The following is a 23,245-nucleotide window of genomic DNA, read 5'->3' as shown; positions in this document are numbered from 1 at the left end:
AAAATGAGGCTGACTAAAACAACAAAGGTAGGTTTAGGTGCAGGCTTGCCATCCTTAATTGCGAAATATGATCTAATAAAACTCTAGCATGATAATCATCTGACTAACCATGTCAAGACAAAGTATCAATTAAAAGGATTGGCAAGCACCTAAGAACCTCTATTGCCATTCAGCAAAGCTCTCACGGATACCCATTTAGGCATCTGGTTGAATTCATTTCCAGTAGGAGGCTCCCTCAGTGCTATCGGCCAGCACCTTGCAGTCACAACATAATTGCTCAACATCCTATACCGGTGAGTTTGGTTGTGCAGGAATCCACAGTAAGTTTTCTTTTTCTTTTTATTAGGTTTCTACCAACACATTCCACAGTACAATAAAGTTCATGTGTTATGGAGATCATGTTCAGAGCATTGTGTCATACACAGTGCTAAAGTGCGTTAACACGCCAGTATGGTGCTCGAGTTTCAATATATTTCACTCCACCAAGGGTTCTGTGGAGTTAGATACTAAATATAATGTGAAAGGGCTGCATGTATCCCAGGGTCTGGAGGGTCGTGGCAATTCCTCAGCATACAGTTCAAGTTGCTCTCAACAGTATGTCCTGTCTTTTAACAATGGATCTATTTTAGGAACAGACCTCTTCCTCCAATGCATCGCTACTCTCCTTTTTGCTAATAAAAGTGTAACTGCTGTGGGTTTACGATTTGCCGGTGCAAGGGACTTTACTCGCCCAAGAAGATGCATCCTAAGCATACACTCCTCATGTTCCAGTATCATCTGTAATTGCTTTAATCACTTGTTCCCAAAAGTTGCCCATCCTCATACCCCATCATGCCATCCCCCAGTAAGTTTAATGTTCCCCACCATCCCATCTGATCTTGAGTTTATAAGGATAGAGACCTCTAGCAAGCTTATCTTCTCATTCATGATCATTATTCTGCGGTTTGTAAATGCCAGCTCTCATCTAGGTCCTATGAGACATGGTGACCAAAGTTTTACCGACCGTTCTGGATGACTTTACTACATTCCTATCCAGGGTGGCTGCAACGCAGCAAAATTTGTAATTTGTTTTGGCTTGGACAAAACAGACTGTCTAGGTTGGATGATGAGTACAAGTGTGGCACATTGGCGCCACACCTGAATGTGGTCTATGGGCTTCTCCAAGAATGTCCAGGCATCATTAATAAGACATGACATTTGATGGCCCACTTTTTTGGTGAAAAAAGGGATTCAGCTCTGGAACAGTTTAAGAAGAGCAGGGCCACAGCATTCTCTTTGGGTATGTATGCCCACGACAATTTCACTAACAGTTTCGCCCCCTGGGAGGCTATGGCAAGGATTTTCAGTTTCACCAGTGTCTGGCCCCTCAATCATCCCACCAGGCCTTTTAGCTGTTTCGTTGCCATTGTCGCAGCTCACACAGACATGGCCCACATTATTGGGGACAATGTGAGGCTCAGACCCCACCCTTTTAACAACCACAGCCTCAAAACCCATTAGTGTGTCCATTCCTGGACACAGCTACCTTGTCAAAGGCGGGGCCCATGTTTCCACCAGGGTTGGTAAGCCATCACCTCACAGAAATATGTTCTCAAAAATGTACATTGTGCCTACACCCACCCATTTCATTCCACCCGCTTCACCTTTAACCACCATCAGGATGGCTGATGGAGGATCGCCTGTCTGTCAGTCGGCATGCAGGCCCTTTTGGCGAAAGGAGCCATAGAGAAGGTCTGGTATGTAGTAGAAACTGGGTAATATTCCCTCTATTTCTTGGTGCAAAGGAGGACTGCCTCCCCTAGACCCAGGACACTTAATTGCGGTATTGGAGCTGCAGGATGCTTGTTTCCATATTGCTGTCCTGCAAGCCCACAGTTGCTACCTGTGATTCACAGTGGGCAAGAGCTTCTTCAGTTTTCAGTGCGCTCTTTTAGCCTCGCAGCTGCCCATGGGTTGTTTAAAAAGTGATGCTGGTGGTCACCGCACATCTTCGGAGGCTGGGGTTACCAGCATTGCCTTGCCTCGATAACTGCCTGTTGAAGACTGGCTCTCCCTAGGCAGTCGTCAACCACCTCCAAATGATGGCAAACCTCCTCCAAATGATGGCAAACCTCCTCATATTGTTGGGGTTCACTATCAACGTAATAGGGTCACACTGACTCCTTTACAGTGGCTCCTTTTCATTGCAATCTTTCTGGATGGGGTATGATTTTGTACCTTTCCCCAAGATGTTTCAGCCTCTGTCTGGATGTCAGTGAGGATGACTCGGAGGTTGCTGTGAGTGTTGACCTCCTGCATCCTGCTGACATGCAAGCCAGATGGCACTGGTGATGCACGCATGGTGGCACAAGCAGGCTCTTCTGTGGGATCTAAAATCCCAATAGGCACATCATTATGGAATTCTGATGGATACTTCTGCGTTTATTCCTCTTCTTTTGAATTACCCTCATGTGCAGCATTCCACAGAAACTTTTCTCCTTAGCTCTCCCACGTCGCCGAGAACGTCATAATGCATTGGCTGTGCACGCGACTCCACGTCGGGTCATCGGAGCCATAAGAAGACCTAATTGGCATGCGGACGTCTGCTCCCTTTTCCCCAGCTGTAGCATTTTTTTTCCAGGCTCTCCATTTCTGGGAGATTTCTTCAATTCTGTTGCTGCAACATAATTGCTGTAGAAGATGTCTCCTCCGAGAAAGGCATGTTTTAAGCCATGTAGGAAAGGCGACGGTCAGATGTCTATCACTGACCTGTATGAAGATTGCCTTTAATGTTTATCATGGGACCATGACTTCGAGGCCTACTCATCATGTCTTCAGATGAACCCCAAGGCCTTGAAAGAAAGGGAGGCAAGTTCTTTATGGCTAGGGCTAAAAAGCAGAAGCGACGTTGTCTGAGGTCTCAACCTCGTTCGGAGTCGTCATCTCCCCACACCACAAAGTCTTCCAAAAGAGAGCATAAGAAGAAGTGGTGCCATGAATCTCGAAGTCGTTACTCTGAAGATTGTTCTCTGAAGTCGGAGCCCCCGATCCAAAGCTTTGGATGCATAGAGATGAGATATCTCGTACTCCATCTCAGAGGATGTCTCCTGCTTCATCCCCGGCTCCGAGGTCTCCAACTCGGGCTCCGAGGCCTCCGATTCTGGCACCGAGGTCAAAGACTCAGACTCCACGACCAGAGCCAGATTTGGTGGTCCCTATCTGAAAGAAACACGTTAGTTAGATTCCTTACCTTAGAATAACCCCCAGGCGTCAGACTGGATCCGGAAAATTTTGCGCAGCAGTACCCTTGCGTGTCGGTAAGCGTCGTCTGCGGCTCTGCGTCCGTCGTCAGCGCCGGGATGACGTCGTCGGAGTACTTAGACGCCGATGACTCGCACGCTGACGTCCGTTCTTCTTTTTTCCACACCAGCTAAGCGCAGGTCCAGAGAAAGCAGTATCTTAGTCATTTTTTGACTAAAACGTTTTGATCTTTTTGATCTCTTCTCGAGTCTTCACGACTCGGTGCCGGTAGAGAATGCCTGGGTTCAAGCCCTGTACCGTCTGCAACCGACTGATGTCGGTTACCGATCCCCACCGCCGGTGCTTGTATTGCCTTAGGTTCGACAACGACGACCGGTCGTGCTCCGATTGCCGGGCCTTGACGTCGAAGGCTATGCATGGGCGGTCCCGCAAGAGCCTCGAGCTCCCACATTCGACCCCGCGCCGCTCCTGGTCCCGGTCCAGGAGGGGGTCGAGGGACCGGTCACCGGGCCACAGTCATCGAAGCTCGACGAGTCGACACCATTCGTCGGGCTCCAAGTCCTCAGGTAAGAGGCAGAAGAAGTCGAAGAGACGCCATCGCTCTTCTGACTCCCCCTGACACTCGCCAGGGGTTCGGGCGACACCGCCTCCGCGGCTCCACCGGAGCCGCAGGCAGCTCCATACCCGCCGGTCTCTGGGCTGAACGCGACGCCGGAGGAGATCGAGGCCTTCCTCATGGCCATGAGGTCCCTCTCTCCTCAGTCGGGTCCCGCTGTGCCTCCGGACCCCGCGGCCCCGACTGGGAGTCCAAGCAGGCCGTCGGGTGCTTAGGTCCCGGTGACTTCGGTCCCGATGCCGCAGGCTCCCGCTGGATCCGGTTCTGGATCCGGGTCGCCACTGGTCGACCTCACGACCCTCTCTCGGTCCGGATCCGGCGTCGGACCGACGTCGACCGACGCCGCCCGACGCATTCGACGCCGGCTGAAGAGCCTTTCTTCTTTGATCCGGCTCCATCCTTTGACCCTGAGTTTCAGGAGATGGAGGACAAAGGGGATTGGGAGGGGTCTGATGACCCTCTGACACTTGAGTGTCAGTCCTTCCAGGACTGGACAGAGGAGCTAGGGGAGGCCAGTGGTCTTGATACCTCCCCTGTCACTGGCTTTGTCTCCCCTCCTACCGTGGCTACGGAGGAGGGAGCAGCTTATAGTGTGGTGCTGACGCGGGCAGCCAAGGCCTTGGCGCTTACGCTCCCCGTCGCTACTGGGAGGTCTAACATCCTCACTGGAGTCCTTAAACTGCAGACTGGCGCTCAGGAGCCTTTACTGCCGCTTAATGAGGCTCTCATGGACGTCCTGTTGAGCACCTGGTCCAGGCCTGCTACAGGCCCCCCTGTAGATAGGAACGTCGCCATACGCCAGCTCCGGGCGACCCTAGCTTCCTGTCCACCCATCCCACCCCGAGAGCCTGGTTATCCAGGCCTCTACTTCCCAATCCGCATTCCCGACTGCACCCCCAGATCGGGAATCCAAAAGGTATGAACAGTTTGGTAAGAAACTGTTTTCATCCCTCAGCTGTGGGTTGCGGTCAGTAAACACCGCTTGCCTTTTGGGCCATTCTACCCACTCTCTGTGGGATACGGTTGTGGCCGTGCTGCCAGAGTGTCCGGAGGGGGCCCGGGCAAAACTCGTTCAAGCCCTCGCGAAGAGACGAGACGCAGCTCGGTATTCTATACGATGTGGGCTGGATACCACGGACTCGCTGGGCAGGGCGATGTCAACGACGGTGGCGGTTCACCGCCACGCCTGGCTGAGGTCCGCCAACTTTTCGGCCGATGTCCAGAACACCCTCATGGACATGCCGTTTGATGGGGAAAGCAGTTCACAAGAGAAATTTATCGAGGAGAATAATTCTGTGCATCAATATTTTTTTAGGCCACGGCAGAGAGGCAGCCACCTGCAGGACTTCAAGCTCATTCTACCAGAACTAAATCTTCTTCTGCTTTGGCTAGAGGTGTCCCTGTGATTGACATCTGTAAAACGGCAAATTGGGCATCCATCCACGCTTTTACCAATCATTCTTGCTTGGATTCGGAAGGGATGGGACAGACGTTTTGCTTGTCCTGTGTTACAGGATTTATTGGTATAGACAGGTAGGCACCCTCCTACAAGTGAGGGGTTGCTTGGTTATTCTATTCAAAATGTGAGGAATTGACAGACAGATGTTTCCATCAGAAGAAAAAGTTACTTACCTTTGGTAATGCTTTTTCTGGTGGTTTAAGTTTCTGCCTGTGGAGTCCTCACTAACCCACCCACCTCCCCGTTGGCTATCTGCTTATATCGAAAATAAGATTGTAAATATCTTTCAAATGAATGCTTTGTAGGAGAGTGGGGTCTGCAATCCCATGGCCACCCCAGATTTTTGCTTTTTGCTTCACTGATTTACGACTTTCCCTGGCTGTGGGCCTGCTAATCAGACCCACAGCCTAGCTGTTCTCTCTCTAAATTACAACCATGTACCTTAGGTGCATTTTACCAATTGGTACTGGGCCACCTTATCAGTCCCTGTACAGTATACCTTAGGTATCCAGGGCATAGGTGTACCCAGGGCCTACCAGGGGCTGAAGCATGTATTATGCCACCCCTGGCTGGCCATCCAAACAGACACAACTGGCTGCACGACAGCTGGGGCAAGATGGTGTAAGCACCCTTTGCTTTAGATATAGTATACCGATATCTAACCCTAAAATGGACACATATATTCCTATCAGTCACTCCTATGGCAGGCCTTATCAATCCTGAAGGCAGAGTGCTTGGAATTATGTGAGATGGTGCTCTGGCATGAGCTGAGCCCGTTTGCAGCTTGCGGAACCAAGTCCTAATAGCTGTTCCATGATAACGCTATACCATATACTCTTAAGTGCATTATAATCCTCGCGGTTAAATGCTAACTTTGGCATAGCATTATCAAAACATGTCGAGTAAGGTGTCATACGAATTGGAATACTAACCCCTCGCCAATTCTGGTGACGGGGTTAGCATTCCACCCTTCTAGAGGGACACGACATGTATGTAACTGTGAACCCCGGTTAAAGTCAGACATAGCCTCAGCTCCACAAAATGGATGCTGCCACCGAGACACAAGTCTGCCCTCCTGCTGCTGGGAGTCCTTCCAGCAACGGAGGCCTGGACAAAGGGTTTCCTGTCAGGGGCGGTGCTAGCACCATCCCAGACAGGATTTTGTGTATCCCAGGTAGGCAGGGCTGAAAGGAAGGTGACTGCAAGTGGCACCCCGGTGCTCACTGTGCATAACCCGGCTCAAACCAGTTCCAGGGGCACCCCAGCCCCTGAGCTGGGGGGAGACCGGACAAAGGAGAGGGGTGTAACCACCCCCCTCCTGGTCCCACCCATAGGGCAGGACCTAGTCGTGTGCCAGCCCCTTTTCTTAGAATAAAGGTAGGAGCGGGCCCCCTTCCCAAATTAGATAATTCTGAATCTTGACTACTTTCCACGAAAGAACTCTTGACTACTTCTGAAGACTCTCCCTTGTGGCTCAGGAGTAGCCACCCTGCACCAGCAGGCACCATCGAAGCACTTGCGGTTTGCTGCACGTCTATCCTCCGGATCAAGACTGCCCAGCTCGACGAGACCCGGTCTTCCCGCCATCTCTGACCTCTAACTACATCATCCAGCCCAGCTGAGATTCGTGGGTGTGACGAGACCCGTGGGACCGGCCATCTTCAAGACCTGCACGACGCTTCACCAGCACGACTTCCGAGAGACCCTCGAGTGAGTGCTTTGGGGTTTGAGAAGCCCTAACCCTGAGCAGCTCCAGCACCGAAATCCAGCCCCCCAGCATCCACGAGACCTGCGTGGGGCCCTTCTGCTCTTTGCTGCTCACCGCGTTGTCCGGCTACTTGCCTGCTGGCTTGTGGCCCTCCCGACGACGAACCACGACATTTCCATCGCTAGTCTGGTTGCTCCAGACTGGCCCTTGCTCCCCTCCAACAGAGGAGCACCCCGGACCCTCCTGGTCCACTCCAGACGCCATCTTGAGTCCACCGCGTGGGCTTGACTTTGCCAAGGCTTGTTGCTCCAATCCTGGTTTCAGCAGCGCCGACAGCAGACACCTTCGTGGGACAGCTCGCACCTCCATCCTGGTCGCCGACAACGCCTCCTGGTCCGAGAGACTGCACAGCCCAGCGTCGCCTACTCACCTGGTCGAGGTGACTTCATCCGGTGCCATCCTGGTGCCCATCTGATCACTGGCTAGTGATCAAGAACTGAGTCCCCTCTGCTTTCAGGTCATCTTCAACTCCGATCCAGGCTTGGGTCCCATCGAACTTCATCACTGGTCGCCTGCCAGCAACTTCTTCTTTCAGGCTCCATAGACTGTAACGAGGATTCCCGACGTCTTTTGAACCCTATGCAGCCGCAGCCCCTGGGCTAGGTAACTTGAGCATTTCTGTGCTCCAACGTAGGTTCACTATTTAAGTGTCCAGATCCTTTTTCGTTTTCAGCCTACCTAGTCGGATTCGTCCGATAACACTAACTTTACGAAATCTAGCATCCATAGACTTCTTCCCGCATCCCGCGTGAGAGTGCACACTCTGCACCCGATCTCCCTAGGCCTCCTGCTCCTAACCTTAGGGTTCTGTAGTGTAGTCCTAGCGATCCTGAAGCCTCTGGATCTTGTTACTTACCTGCTAGTATTTTGCATTCCATTTTTTGTGTATATGGTTTTTCGTGCCCCTCGGGCATTTGTGTAAATTGTGCAACTTGAAGTATTTTCGTAAGAGTTTTGTATTGTGCTTAGCCCCCTGACTCATAAAGTGTTCAGGGTAGACTTGTTATTAATAAATATCCTATATTTTTACACAACTTGTGTGGTGTCCTTTCACTTGGTGTTCAAGGGGTATATGTGATGGTAAAACAGCTGGCTTAACACGCCCTCCAGAGTTTAGCCTAAAGACTGCTCTTGTCCACGCTACTAGGATAGCTGGTCGAATAAGGTTGACTTACAACCAATCATCAATAAGCGTTGTTTGGAATGATACACAGTGATCACTAGAATAGTGAGCACTACATATCAGGCCAACTTCTCACATTGGTGTGCAGCGGTTGGGATTTGAGCTTGCTGTTGTTTTACCTTGCACGTATCCTAAGAATATCATTTGAAAGATCACATAAGTACCCAGGTACATATAACTTAACTTAGAATACTCTTAGTTCTACTGAACCAGCTGTTGTAGTGTAACAGGGCCTAGCACACCCTGACTACAACTCTTAGCAAGGGATCAGTAGGTAAACCCATAGTGTAGGTAGGTGCATCACTTACACCACACTAGAAGCATGTCTACCCATGGAGAGTCTTCAGAGACTCCCCTTGTGGTTGTTGACCCTCCACAGGTCACTTCCAGATATGCAGCCCTTAGCTTCCAGGAGATGAGACAATTGTGTACCTCCAGGAAACTAAAACAGGGTTCTAACCCTACCACTCCTTTTCTGTTAGGTCTCTTAGAGATGGGAGCATGCCCCCCTTAGAAGGTGCCCTTGGTGATCCTGACCTCACTGAAACAGTTGATGTAGAAGAGGAGGAGGATGAAGAGGAGATCTCTGGGGATGAGGCAAACAAAGGTCCTGAGCTAGTCAGCAGACTTACTAGGGCCAATTTAGACCGACATAGGGAAGGATCTGGGGGACCCCCAGTACTGACCCTAAGCAGGCCTAACTTTGGAGTTAGAAGAGATAGGTCTCATTCTAGGGACTCCAATAGATCTGTGCACTCTCATGCCTCTTCTCAGAGGAGAAGGATTTCTCCCCAGAGGGGAATGACTTCCCCTCAGAGAAGAGAACATGAAGCAAAGATGAAACAGGCTAATCTGAGGATTGAGAGGGAAGAACTTGCCCTTGCCAAAGAGAAGCTTGCCTTTGCTAGAGAGCAACAGTTGAGTGGGACAGTCCCCACTGGTGGCAGCAATATCCCTTCCAAGGATAAAGACAGGAGTTTTGATACTAGACACCTGAGTAAAATTGTGCCCCCCTTTAAACAAGGGGATGACATCCACAAGTGGATGACTGCTTTGGAGAGGGCCTGCACTGTCCAGTGCATCCCCCCAAACCAGTGGGCAGCTATATTGTGGCTCTCCTTTGAAGGCAAAGGTAGAGATAAGCTCCTCACTACTAGAGCTGAGGATGCTAACAATTACCAAGTCCTGAAGAATACACTGATTGATGGGTTTGGCCTAACAACTGAGCAGTACAGGTTGCTGTTCAGAGACACCCAGAAAACTCAGTCTCAGGATTGGGCTGACTTTGTTGATTGTGCCACTAAGGCTTTTGAAGGCTGGTTACTGGGAGGTAAAGTTACTGATTTTACAGGATTGTATAATCTAATTATGAGAGAACAAATCTTAAGTAATTGTCAAAATCAGTTGTTGCATCAGCACCTTATTGACTCAGATCTGACCTCTCCCCAAGAATTGGGAAAGAAGGCAGACAGATGGGTCAGGACAAGGGTCAAGCAGCAGAACCAGAACCAGGGTGGTGGCCAAAAGAAAGCAGATCCCAAGGGTAATGAGAATAAGCAAAATGACCAGAAGTCTTCAACAGGGCCCCAACAATCCAAAGAGGGTGGGACCCAGAATTCCCAGAATTCCCAAAAGAAGGAGAACAATGGTCAGAAGAAACCATGGTGCCAGTACTGTAAAAGTAATACTCACTGGTTTAGTAAGTGCACCAAGAAAGGCCCAACTCCTACCACTACTGCCCCTAAGGCACCTGCACCCCCTAGTACAGTTAGTAGTGGTAGTAATTCTCCGAAGGCTATAGTGGGGTTAACCCTGGGAACTGAGGCGGGCTCTGACTTAGTCAGAACACCTACTCAGGCTGTTCTTGTTTGTACTGGGGACATGGATATGACCCCTACAATAAGTCCCAGTACTCTGGGCAAGTACAGGCAGACGCCTTTGATTAATGGAAAAATGGCTCAGGCCTACAGGGACACTTGTGCCAGTGTCACCATGGTGACACCTAACTTTGTGGACCCTGACCAGGTAATACTGGGAGCAGACTACCTGGTGACCAATGCTAGCAATGCCACTACCTCCCATAGTATGGCACTTGTTAACTTCTCCTGGGGAGGGGTAAATGGCCTCAAAAGGGTTGTTGTTAGTTCAGACCTCCCTGTGGACTGTCTTTTGGGCAATGATTTGGAATCCTCCTTATGGTCAGATGTGGAGTATAGGACTCATGTGGAAATGTTAGGTTTGTCAGCACATGTCCTTGCTGTGACTAGGTCACAGGCCAAGAAATGCCCAGCTGAACTAGTGCTGGATCCTGGAACAATGGACCAGACACTAACCAAGAGAAAGAGAAGTAGGGGTAAGGTTGACCCTCCCCCCCTGCCTCAGGAACAGGATCAGCTCACTCAGGAGACTGACCCCAAGACCCCAGAAGGAACTGTCCTAGAAGAGCTTGAGCCTGAACAGGTTGAGTTTCTTGGGACAGGGGGCCCTTCCAGGGCAGACTTGAGGCAGGCACAGTTAGACTGTTCCTCTCTTGAACCCCTCAGACAGCAGGCTGCTGCTGAGGCTGCAGGGAATGCCACAGGTGCCCATAAAGTGTACTGGGACGATGGACTCCTTTACTCTGAGGCAAGAGACCCCAAGCCTGGTGCTACCAGGAGGCTGGTCATCCCCTTGTCTCTGAGAGGTTTCCTTCTCACCTTGGCCCATGAAATTCCCCTTGCAGGTCACTTAGGCCAGAACAAGACTTGGGACAGGCTTGCCCCACACTTTCACTGGCCCCATATGTCTGAGGACACTAAGAACGTTTGTCGTTCATGTCTCACCTGCCAAGCCAGTGGCAAATCAGGTGGCACAACAAAGGCCCCCCTTATACCACTACCTGTGGTGGGGGTTCCCTTTGAAAGGGTGGGGATTGACATTGTTGGACCAATGGACCCCCAACAGCATCTGGGCACAGATTTATACTGGTGGTAGTGGATCATGCCACCAGGTATCCAGAAGCTATTCCCCTTAGAACCACTACAGCTCCTGTTGTAGCAAGGGCCCTGGTTGGAGTTTTCTCCAGAGTGGGGTTCCCTAAGGAGGTGATCTCTGACAGAGGTGCAAACTTCATGTCAGGATACTTGACTGCTATGTGGAAGGAATGTGGTGTCAATTACAAATTCACCACACCCTATCACCCACAATGCAATGGGCGTGTTGAAAGATTCAACAAGACCCTCAAAGGGATGATAAAAGGGTTACCTGAAAAGCTTAGGCGAAGATGGGACATCCTTTTACCCTGCCTTCTGTTTGCTTACAGAGAGGTCCCACAGAAGGGGGTTGGTTACAGCCCTTTTGAGCTTTTGTTTGGACATCCTGTAAGAGGACCCCTATGTCTTGTGAAGGAAGGATGGGAGTTACCTCTCAAAAAGCCTAAACTTGACATAGTGGACTATGTACTTGGTCTCCGCTCCAGGATGGCAGAGTACATGGAGAAGGCATCTAAAAACCTTGAGGCCAGCCAGGAACTTCAAAAAGCTTGGCATGACCAAAAGGCTGTCCTAACTGTATACCATGCAGGACAGAAGGTGTGGGTGTTGGAGCCAGTGGCCCCAGCAGCTCTCCAAGACAAGTGGTCTGGACCCCACATCATCATTGAGAAAAAGGGAGAAGTCACCTACTTGGTGGACATGGGAACTCCCAGGAGCCCTCACAGAGTACTTCATGTGAATAGGCTCAAAGCATTTGTTGACAGGGAGGACATGGGCTTGCTCATGGCCACAGATGAGGGACAGGAGGAAGAGAGTGACCCTCTCCCAGACCTGCTCACTCAGAGCCCTGATGATGGGTCAGTAGATGGTGTAGTCTTTTCTGACAGCCTCTCTGAGCATCAGCAAAAGGATTGTAGGCAAGTCCTTCAATCTTTCAGACAAATGTTTTCTCTGACCCCCAGTCAGACCAACTGGTGCACACATGAGGTGGACACTGGAGACAGTCTGCCTATAAAGAGTAAAATCTACAGGCAACCTGACCACGTTAGGGACTGCATAAAAACTGAAGTACAAAAGATGTTGGAATTGGGAGTCATTGAACCCTCAGAGAGCCCTTGGGCTAGTCCTGTAGTTCTAGTGCCTAAACCTCACACCCAAGATGGTAAGAGAGAGATGAGGTTTTGCGTAGACTACAGGGGTCTCAATGCTGTCACTAAGACAGATGCCCATCCAATACCCAGGGCAGATGAACTGATAGACAAGTTGGCTTCTGCAACTTTCTTAAGTACATTTGACCTGACAGCTGGTTATTGGCAAATCAGGTTAGCTGAGGATGCCAAGACAGCATTTTCTACCCCAGGAGGTCATTACCAATTTGTGGTGATACCCTTTGGTTTGAAAAATGCACCTGCCACTTTTCAAAGGTTGGTGAACCAAGTTCTCACTGGGTTGGATGACTTTTGTGCAGCATATCTAGATGATATTGCTGTCTTTAGCTCCACCTGGGAGGATCACCTGATCCACCTGAGGAAAGTTTTAGAGGCTCTGCAAAAGGCAGGCCTCACTATCAAGGCTACTAAGTGCCAGATAGGGCAGAGTCAAGTTGTATACTTGGGCCACCTTGTAGGTGGAGGCCAAGTTCAACCTTTGGAGAGCAAGATACAGGCCATAAAGGACTGGGCTCCTCCAACCACCCAGACACAGGTCAGAGCTTTCTTGTGCCTTTCTGGTTACTATAGGAAATTTGTCAGAAATTATGGGTCCATTGTGACTCCACTTAATGACCTGACAAGTAAGAAAATGCCAAAGAAAGTTCAGTGGACAGTTCGCTGTCAAAAGGCATTCGATGACCTAAAGCAGGCCATGTGCACTGCGCCTATTCTCAAGAGTCCAGACTACTCCAAAATCTTCATTGTCCAAACAGATGCTTCTGAGTTGGGTGTGGGAGCTGTTCTATCTCAGCTGATTATTGATGGTCATGACCAGCCCATTGCTTTTATAAGCAGAAGGCTGACCCCTAGAGAGAAACGTTGGTCAGCTATTGAGAGGGAGGCCTTTGCTGTGGTTTGGGCCCTGAAGAAGCTGAGGCCATACTTGTTTGGTACTCACTTCAAGATTCAGACCGACCATAAGCCCCTCTTATGGCTAAATCAAATGAAGGGTGAAAACCCCAAACTTCTTAGGTGGTCCATTTCCCTACAGGGGATGGACTTTACAGTGGAGCACCGCCCAGGGACTGACCATGGTAATGCAGATGGTCTCTCCAGGTACTTTTAATTAGAGCAAGAAGACTCACCTGGTCAAGGTTAGTTTAATGTCCCTTAGTTTGGGGGGGGGTTGTGTAGGAGAGTGGGGTCTGCCATCCCATGGCCACCCCAGATTTTTGCTTTTTGCTTCACTGATTTACGACTTTCCCTGGCTGTGGGCCTGCTAATCAGACCCACAGCCTAGCTGTTCTCTCTCTAAATTACAACCATGTACCTTAGGTGCATTTTACCAATTGGTACTGGGCCACCTTATCAGTCCCTGTACAGTATACCTTAGGTATCCAGGGCATAGGTGTACCCAGGGCCTACCAGGGGCTGAAGCATGCATTATGCCACCCCTGGTTGGCCATCCAAACAGACACAACTGGCTGCACTACAGCTGGGGCAAGATGGTGTAAGCACCCTTTGCTTTAGATATAGTATACCTATATCTAACCCTAAAATGGACACATATATTCCTATCAGTCACTCCTATGGCAGGCCTTATCAATCCTGAAGGCAGAGTGCTTGGAATTATGTGAGATGGTGCTCTGGCATGAGCTGAGCCCGTTTGCAGCTTGCGGAACCAAGTCCTAATAGCTGTTCCATGATAACGCTATACCATATACTCTTAAGTGCATTATAATCCTCGCGGTTAAATGCTAACTTTGGCATGGCATTATCAAAACATGTCGAGTAAGGTGTCATACGAATTGGAATACTAACCCCTCGCCAATTCTGGCGACGGGGTTAGCATTCCACCCTTCTAGAGGGACACGACATGTATTTAACTGTGAACCCCGGTTAAAGTCAGACATAGCCTCAGCTCCACAAAATGGATGCTGCCACCGAGACACAAGTCTGCCCTCCTGCTGCTGGGAGTCCTTCCAGCAACGGAGGCCTGGACAAAGGGTTTCCTGTCAGGGGCGGTGCTAGCACCATCCCAGACAGGATTTTGTGTATCCCAGGTAGGCAGGGCTGAAAGGAAGGTGACTGCAAGTGGCACCCCGGTGCTCACTGTGCATAGCCCGGCTCAAACCAGTTCCAGGGGCACCCCAGCCCCTGAGCTGGGGGGAGACCGGACAAAGGAGAGGGGTGTAACCACCCCCCTCCTGGTCCCACCCATAGGGCAGGACCTAGTCGTGTGCCAGCCCCTTTTCTTAGAATAAAGGTAGGAGCGGGCCCCCTTCCCAAATTAGATAATTCTGAATCTTGACTACTTTCCACGAAAGAACTCTTGACTACTTCTGAAGACTCTCCCTTGTGGCTAAGGAGTAGCCACCCTGCACCAGCAGGCACCATCGAAGCACTTGCGGTTTGCTGCACGTCTATCCTCCGGATCAAGATTGCCCAGCTCGACGAGACCCGGTCTTCCCGCCATCTCTGACCTCTACCTACATCATCCAGCCCAGCTGAGATTTGTGGGTGTGACGAGACCCGTGGGACCGGCCATCTTCAAGACCTGCACGACGCTTCACCAGCACGACTTCCAAGAGACCCTCGAGTGAGTGCTTTGGGGTTTGAGAAGCCCTAACCCTGAGCAGCTCCAGCACCGAAGTCCAGCCCCCCCGCATCCACGAGACCTGCGTGGGGCCCTTCTGCTCTTTGCTGCTCACCGCGTTGTCCTGCTACTTGCCTGCTGGCTTGTGGCCCTCCCGACGACGAACCACGACATTTCCATCGCTAGTCTGGTTGCTCCAGACTGGCCCTTGCTCCCCTCCAACAGAGGAGCACCCCGGACCCTCCTGGTCCACTCCAGGTGCCATCTTGAGTCCACCGCGTGGGCTTGACTTTGCCAAGGCTTGTTGCTCCAATCCTGGTTTCAGCAGCGCCGACAGCAGACACCTTCGTGGGACAGCTCGCACCTCCATCCTGGTCGCCGACAACGCCTCCTGGTCCGAGAGACTGCAGAGCCCAGCGTCGCCCACTCACCTGGTCGAGGTGACTTCATCCGGTGCCATCCTGGTGCCCATCTGATCACTGGCTAGTGATCAAGAACTGAGTCCCCTCTGCTTTCAGGTCATCTTCAACTCCGATCCAGGCTTGGGTCCCATCGAACTTCATCACTGGTCGCCTGCCAGCAACTTCTTCTTTCAGGCTCCATAGACTGTAACGAGGATTCCCGACGTCTTTTGAACCCTATGCAGCCGCAGCCCCTGGGCTAGGTAACTTGAGCATTTCGGTGCTCCAACGTAGGTTCACTATTTAAGTGTCCAGATCCTTTTTCGTTTTCAGCCTACCTAGTCGGATTCGTCCGATAACACTAACTTTACGAAATCTAGCATCCATAGACTTCTTCCCGCGTGAGAGTGCACACTCTGCACCCTATCTCCCTAGGCCTCCTGCTCCTAACCTTAGGGTTCTGTAGTGCAGTCCTAGCGATCCTGAAGCCTCTGGATCTTGTTACTTACCTGCTAGTATTTCGCATTCCACTTTTTGTGTATGTGGTTTTTCGTGCCCCTCGGGCATTTGTGTAAATTGTGCAACTTGAAGTATTTTCGTAAGAGTTTTGTATTGTGCTTAGCTCCCTGACTCATAAAGAGTTCAGGGTAGACTTGTTATTAATAAATATCCTATATTTTTATAACAACTTGTGTGGTGTCCTTTCACTTGGTGTTCAAGGGGTATATGTGATGGTAAAACAGCTGGCTTAACACGCCCTCCAGAGTTTAGCCTAAAGACTGCTCTTGTCCACGCTACTAGGATAGCTGGTCTAATAAGGTTGACTTACAACCAATCATCAATAAGGGTTGTTTGGAATGATACACAGTGATCACTAGAATAGTGAGCACTACATATCAGGCCAACTTCTCACATGCTTCTTATGAGGTTTTCTATTTGAATAATAAAGATGCTATTGATTTTGCATTTAAATTGCATGTGGTTTCTTCCCTATTATGTTATGTACTGTGTACTATATATACTTGTTGGAATTGTTGTTGGTTCACCCTTTTGCCTCAAAGGCACGGAACAAATTGGTGAAACTGACAACAGCATGCTAACGAGGTCGTCTTATGGCTACGATGACGTCTCGCTTGTGGAGCCAATGCATTATGACAACCTAATCGACGTGGGAAAGCTATGGGGAAATGTTTTCATGCAATGCTGTGCATGGAGGTGATTCAAAAGGTGAGGTATCCACAGGCAGATACTGTATCCACCTGAAAAAGTGTTACCGAAGGTAACTGGTTCTCCTGTCACATTGTATCCAGATTTCCTAGGAGAATGCAAAAGAGCTGCAGTAGTGGCTGTTAGACTGAAGCTCTTCGCCTTACCCCACCCAGAGCAAACCGTGGTTACAGGTGCATCGCTGTTGGGATGGGAAGGTCTTCTTGGAGAGTTGGAGATCAGTGGCTTCTGGCAGAGACTTGAATATACCTCAGCTCGATGGAGTTGATGGCAATTTGCCTGGAATTGTAGGGCTTCCTGCCCACCATCAAAGGAAGGCTGCTGTAGGTGCTCAAGGACAGCACCACCAAGTGGTACTGGAACAAGCAGGTGGGGTTTTGGGTCCTGTGCAAGGGGGTTCAATTCCTCTAGCAGTGTGTGGACTGCCAAGGACTTTTTCTGGGGGGTAAATCAGCCTCTGTCACTTAGCAAACCATGAATTGCAGTTAATCCTTGAGGTGCTGCATGGCATCTTGTATCAATGGGGAGAACACTGACTCAATCTTTTCGCAACTACCAAGAAAAAGCAATTTCAGCATTTTTGCACGTTCGAGTGCTATCTCTGAGAGACACATTCCTTCTAGTGTAGAACTTGAAACTCCTATATTCCTTCCCATCACTGCCTCTCCTGCCCGCGATCTGAAAAAGATTATGAACTTCTGGGCCTAGGTCATTTTAGTGGCACTGGATGGGGCCAGGAGACCGTGCTACCCGGAACTCCTGTGCATATCAGCATCTATCCTCCGATGAAGCTGCCGCTTTGGGAGAAACTTCTATAACAGCTGCAGGGATGGTTGCTACACCCAGGTCTGCACAATCTACATCTCTATGCTCGGAAAGTGAGTATCAACGTTTGTTCTCCTTTGCTATTCTCCTGAGGTCGTTCATGTCAACTTGCAAGCAAGGCATCCCTCTATGAATTCGGTGTACGCCAGTCACTGGCATAAATATGTGGGTTGGTGTGGCTCTTGCTAAATTGACTTACTGCAAGCCAAGTAGTGTGAAGTTTTTTGTGTTCAGCTTGTCCCTGGCCCACCAAAGACTTGCTTTGGGCACAAATTAAGGCTGTTTACTGGAGCAGCCTTCTTTGTTCAAGTCAACTGCTGTGATGAGATTTTTAAAAAATGTTTCAACATTTATTCTCATCAACACCCTTTCTGATGCTACAGTGTGTCTACAGTTTTTACATTGAAAATGGCCTTTCTCGTTGAAATAACATGGGTGAGGTGTGTGAGCAAGCTGCAGTCTGTCAATCCACTTTATTTATTTTTCTTCCTCAATAAATTGGTGTTGAGGACCTGATCTTCCTTTCTGCTAAAGGTGGTCACTTCGGTGGCCGATCGTTTATGGTCTTGGCCTCCAAGCTATGGAACGCACTTCCTGCCTACATTCGCACCCTGGATGATCTTTTTGCTTTTAGGAAAGCTGTCAAAACTCATTTCTTTCCTCTGCCTTATTAATCACTCCTAACTTCTTTCTGTGTTATTAGTTATGTTGCCTTCTCCAGTTATAATCCAAATAACATAACATAACTTCGTGTTGGGCGGGCTCTCAACCTTCTGGTATTGATTTCCCCACCTCACTCCTCTTAGGAGGAAGAGACTCCACTGTTAGGACCCTAAAGGCACTACATTTTTATACATGTTACACCAAAGAACATCAAAGGACGATAGCTTCGTGTGAGGGGGGCGTCTCTATGAGAAAGAATGCCAATGAATTGTTTTGTGCAAAAAGATCTGCTACGCATTGCCAAATAAGTGGCTTCCAGAGGGCTTACAAGCAAATTCCACCAAACCAAATGCTGCTACCAGTGCACTAGCACTTGAAGTAACTGTTTGGACAGATTTGTCTGGCAGCTTGTTAGATACATTCACGAAATGCTACTGCCTCGACAACCAGGCTTGATGAGATGAGCATTTTGCCTACCCAGTCCTGCATGACTTTTGTCTGATCCAGGTCTCAGACCCACTACTAGGAGAGGTACTACTGTGGAATCTATTCACAAGGTGAGAAATCTGCTGTTAAAAGTACCCATCAGAAGAACAAATGACTTCTCTCTGGTAACTATCTTTCTGATGGATTCCTCACAACCTTCCCATATCTCTGTTCTGTGAACTGAGCTTTTGTCCATCTGAAAGGTCTCAATCTAGGGACGTACACCCTGGTTGTGCCAGTTTTGCCATATGCTCCTCGTCTGAGGGCCCAGACAGCATCAGAAAGTAATGGGCAATTGTGCGCATGGGTGGGGCTTATATGCCGCTCCGCTTGTCACTTTCAGAGCGGAATGATGTTTGTGCCGGTCTGCACATCTTCACCTACCAGCTCGCAGGAGTACTCCTTTGAAGTTTCCAGATCCAGTCCGATGCCTGGGGAATATTCACATAGTTAAATAAAATATCCACCAGAAAGTACATTACCAAAGTAAGTAACTTGTTCATTTATGACCAACATATGGCACACTTGAAGCTGTCTTGATGGATTCAAAGCTGTAAAACTTGAAGCATTTAATTAAGAAAAAAAATTGAGTTTCTTTTTGTAATCGAAATTATGGTTAGTGCTAAAGAAACCTAAAATGAGGACACATTTTCTATGAGTTCTCAAATATCATTTTCATCCATTTCAGTCAAACATTGTCAAATGCAGAGAGAAAATTGTACTTCCAGCAGCAGCCTGTCGGTTAGCTCCCTACTAATCAATTGAGGCGTCACCACAGAGAAAGAACAACTAAAGCTTTTAAGATGAAAGCGAGGCACTCATGAATGCCATTTTGTTAGACCAGGAGCTGCTAATTTGTTTTTTTGATAATCAAGTTTTATTGAAATTTTAAACACAGAAAGAAACATTTGCATCAGGTCACTTATACCTTTGAGACATCCCTGTCTACCTCCCATGACATCACAAAGCGGAGTAATATACATTACAAGAGACAGTGGTTCCCAGCGAGCACGGCAGATTGTCAAATTCATCACGGCGGTATCACGCCAAACCATTTCCCCCAGATCTTGTTAAAGCGCTCCGGGCAGCCCCGTGCCTCGAAGACAGATTCCTCTTAAGTCCCGCACCAATCCACCCCCCTCCTCCATCTCGCCATAGTCGGTGGCACTGTCTGGGACCATAGGGCTGCAATGTCTCGCTTCGCCACCGCAGGAGCTGCTAATTTAAAGCTTTTCCTTAGGGGCAGGCTGAAGTAAATGAATATTCATATGTTAATGGAGGCTTGAACCCAGAGGGTTACAAATGCGAGGGGAGGTATGTTTATAGTTAGTTGAGGCATAATATATTTTTAAACAGGCTAAACTTGGTTTAGGAGAGGGTTTTAAATAAGTACAGCATCAACTTTCTACATGTGTTTATCTTTGGCCATGCGCAGTGGTGTGTCAGCCGCAGGGCTATGCCTTTCACAAGCAGTGGTTGACTGATGATTCTGTTGTTCAATTATTTTATTTGGACAGCTCTCTGCAAGTGACCTACCCCCACTACACCCATCCTTTGTGTGGATACAAATAAAAGGCTGCCAGCCAACTCTAGACACATTCATTTTTTCAACCATTTTCTATTATACAATTCAGCAGCAGAGTTTAAACTTGCTTTGGGATTTAGTCTCTCATTTATAACGTAAATAGATTTTATATATGGTGTAATAGTCTGAATAGCTACTTTTGGAAAGATTCACTAGCATATTGATCTGTGTATTTTTTTATATTTACCAGTTCTGGACGACAGCTAAGTGAAGTGTTTATTCAGCTGCCCTCTCGTAAAGAATTACCAGAGTATTATGAATTAATACGGAAACCTGTTGACTTTAAAAAAATAAAGGTAAGTGTACTTTTGGGGGGCATCTCTTGGAAATGCTTTGATTTTCACAATATGTTTAATAAGCCATGCTTTTGTAATATAGCATTCAAGAAACTTTAACAAGCAATTATTGTAGAGTGTTTGGGGAATCCTGCATATTAAAATATCTTGTTTTTATTTGTTAAGAGAATATCCTCCTCGGTTATTGGCTCTGCAAGGCCATACTGATATACAAGCATTGCTAGTCTTACCTACAGATTAAAAATCCACTTTTCAAGGTTTCACAAAAACTTAAATGGCTTACTTCTTCATACAACCGGAGGGCAAAGTGTTCCAGAGTTGGTCAGTACCCACTCTGTTATAGTGTATCTGCACTCGTTTTAAGTTTTTTTTTTTCTATTTTGTAATGTGGAGCAAGCTTGTACAGATTTTCACAGTAACTTCTGTATCTTCATTAAAGAAGTCCTTCTCTTAGTCTAAACTTACAGCAAAATCGGGGGGGGGGGGAGATTTCTAGCTGTAATAGATTTCTTAACGCAACATCAAAACCAATCGTTTGTGAGATAACAAATTTGGTTATAGCTTGGTTAATAGAAAACCATTCCTCTTCTGAAGATTGGGCAAAAAACTAAGAGCCTGTAAAGTTTGTGCATAGTCTTGAGGTGCCTATCTAGATTATGCTAACTCTGTAAGTGAAAAGAGTACAAGTGCAAATGGCAGCTGAATTAGTATCTATGCCCATAACTTATTTTAGCTAGGACAACTAAGATTCATGCTGCACCTCCTAGATGAGTGTGAGGGATTAGACCACAATCTGTCTGCAGTGCTGCTTATCACTCTTTCCCACAGAGGTCAACCTGAGTGAGAATCCTTGTTAATATGCATGCACCTCAGGGAAACCCTCCCCAGATCTCCCTGCCATTTGTAGTAGTTTAGCATATTGTAGTAATTGCTCTTGCTGAACATCAAAAGCTTCTTGGGCATCCTCAAAAGTAAATATTCTGCCATCTGGGTACAGGTCGCCAACTGTTAGGCATCCACCCCACCCATTGTGCAACTGGCGCAACTTCGCTTTTTGATACTTGAGACATTACTACCAAGTGAAAGTAGAAACAATAACAAACATCTTATACAAAAAGATATCCATTAGATCAAACTATTGAACACACCCATCCCAAATAAACTGAACGGCCATATAGAATACAGTTGTTTTCTATAAACAGGAACTTCACTTTGAGAACCAATCAAATTGAACTGCTTCTTCTTTTCATTTAAACGTAGCAATTTTTTCCGCATCGTATTTCAGCTTTGGACTTTGTGTCATCAAGAAGGAACTTAAGTTTGATATTGTTTCCTTTTGCAAATCCGTATATAGCTAAGCCCATTCTTACTTTCCTATCTATAAGTTTATTCTTACTCTCCTATTCATGATTACAAGCTGTTCACCATTCCAAGATGGTGCTCAAATCTATTTTTCACCGTTTTCACTTTTCCCCCTACTTATTAACGCTCTATCCCGGCTTTTGATTTTTGTTTACAACCGACAATTGTTCCATCTAAATATTGAGTGTGTTGCCTTTTCTTGAATTGGTACACCAGCATTGACTATACATGAATTGCCACTCTAAGACGGCGGCCACATTTATCATTTCGTTTGTATTCATCTTTCGAGTTTGTCAGTCTTTTAACTTTCCACACTTCATCTTGGGCTTTCAGTCGCATTCGGCCACATTACTTTCTACGACTTTGCCGTTGTAATTACTTGCACTCTTCTTCGATGGTAAGAATCACCCCATATTCTTTATGAAAAGCATGTTTTCCACCGGTATCACACACAGGCATTTTAATCCACCCGCTCAAATTACTTTTTGCTTGCCTGTTTTTCAACTTTGCTCGCGTTCGGACACATCACTTTTTTCGATCTTGCGGTCACAGTCATTTTCACACTTCTTCTACGGCAAATATCACCCCATAGTATTATTCACGGTTCTTGTATTCAACTAATACAGCACATTTTAAACCTCCTCTTTCAACAAGCATCTCCCCAATGGTATTATGCACAGGCATTTCAATCTATCTGTTCAATGTAACTTTTTTGATAAGTGTGTTGCAATGATAAAGATCTGATATCCAATTCTCTAGAGGTGTTATATTGATACTAATTATTCTTTAAGTCACACAACAACTCTCCAATCTTTTTGCAATGTTTATTAACATTCTCCCACATCCAAGGTGACTACATTACCTTCGCGCTGAGCCTCTACTTGTTGGAACCTCTCTCCAAGACTAATGGATCTCTCTCATTTGATGTACCACTGAACGCATGTCACACATTTGTACACTACAAATTACTTGTCTGCTTTTTTGTAACCCGTGCTTTCTCACTTCATTTTTTTATGTGTTAAATTCCCCTTATTAAGGGCTCCATTAGCCCGAAATGCATTGGGATTGTGAATTCGCCTTATTAAAGTTTTCATACTGTTAAGACGTGAATGAAACAAACTCTACTACTCATGAACAGTCATTTATGAAGATTTAATAAATGAAGTTTTGAGAATTGACTAATGTCTTTCACCTCCAATTAATTTTGGATTTCTCCATTTATTTGACACTACGCTGTGAAGTTGGGGGACGCCACCCCTGGGGTGGCGCCTTCCATACGTCTTTATCAATGCTATTGGATCAGTGAACAATACCCCGCTGGCACGCATTACTTTGATTCAGTTCACAAAGGAACATTTGAAACTCCAGATTACTTTTGGAGTGCATGAAATGCCTCTCTCATAGTCTATATCGGT

At 47.6% G+C, this 23,245-nt stretch overlaps 1 protein-coding gene across 3 annotated transcripts in view; it reads left to right on the top strand.

Moving 5' to 3' along the window:
* Window positions 1–23,245, top strand: part of SMARCA2 (SWI/SNF related BAF chromatin remodeling complex subunit ATPase 2) — a 1,851,064-nt gene that overhangs the window by 1,599,878 nt on the left and 227,941 nt on the right. For all 3 annotated transcript variants that reach the window (XM_078675722.1, XM_078675721.1, XM_078675720.1), the window contains one exon: window positions 20,363–20,468. In XM_078675722.1, coding sequence (XP_078531848.1) covers window positions 20,363–20,468 — 106 coding nt within the window. The remainder of the gene's footprint in view (window positions 1–20,362; window positions 20,469–23,245) is intronic.

Source organism: Lissotriton helveticus, chromosome 2_1, assembly GCF_964261635.1.
Source record: "Lissotriton helveticus chromosome 2_1, aLisHel1.1, whole genome shotgun sequence".
Classification (NCBI taxonomy): domain Eukaryota; kingdom Metazoa; phylum Chordata; class Amphibia; order Caudata; family Salamandridae; genus Lissotriton; species Lissotriton helveticus.
Note: the sequence above shows the minus strand (reverse complement) of the source record. Positions and strands in the feature narration are given on the sequence as shown.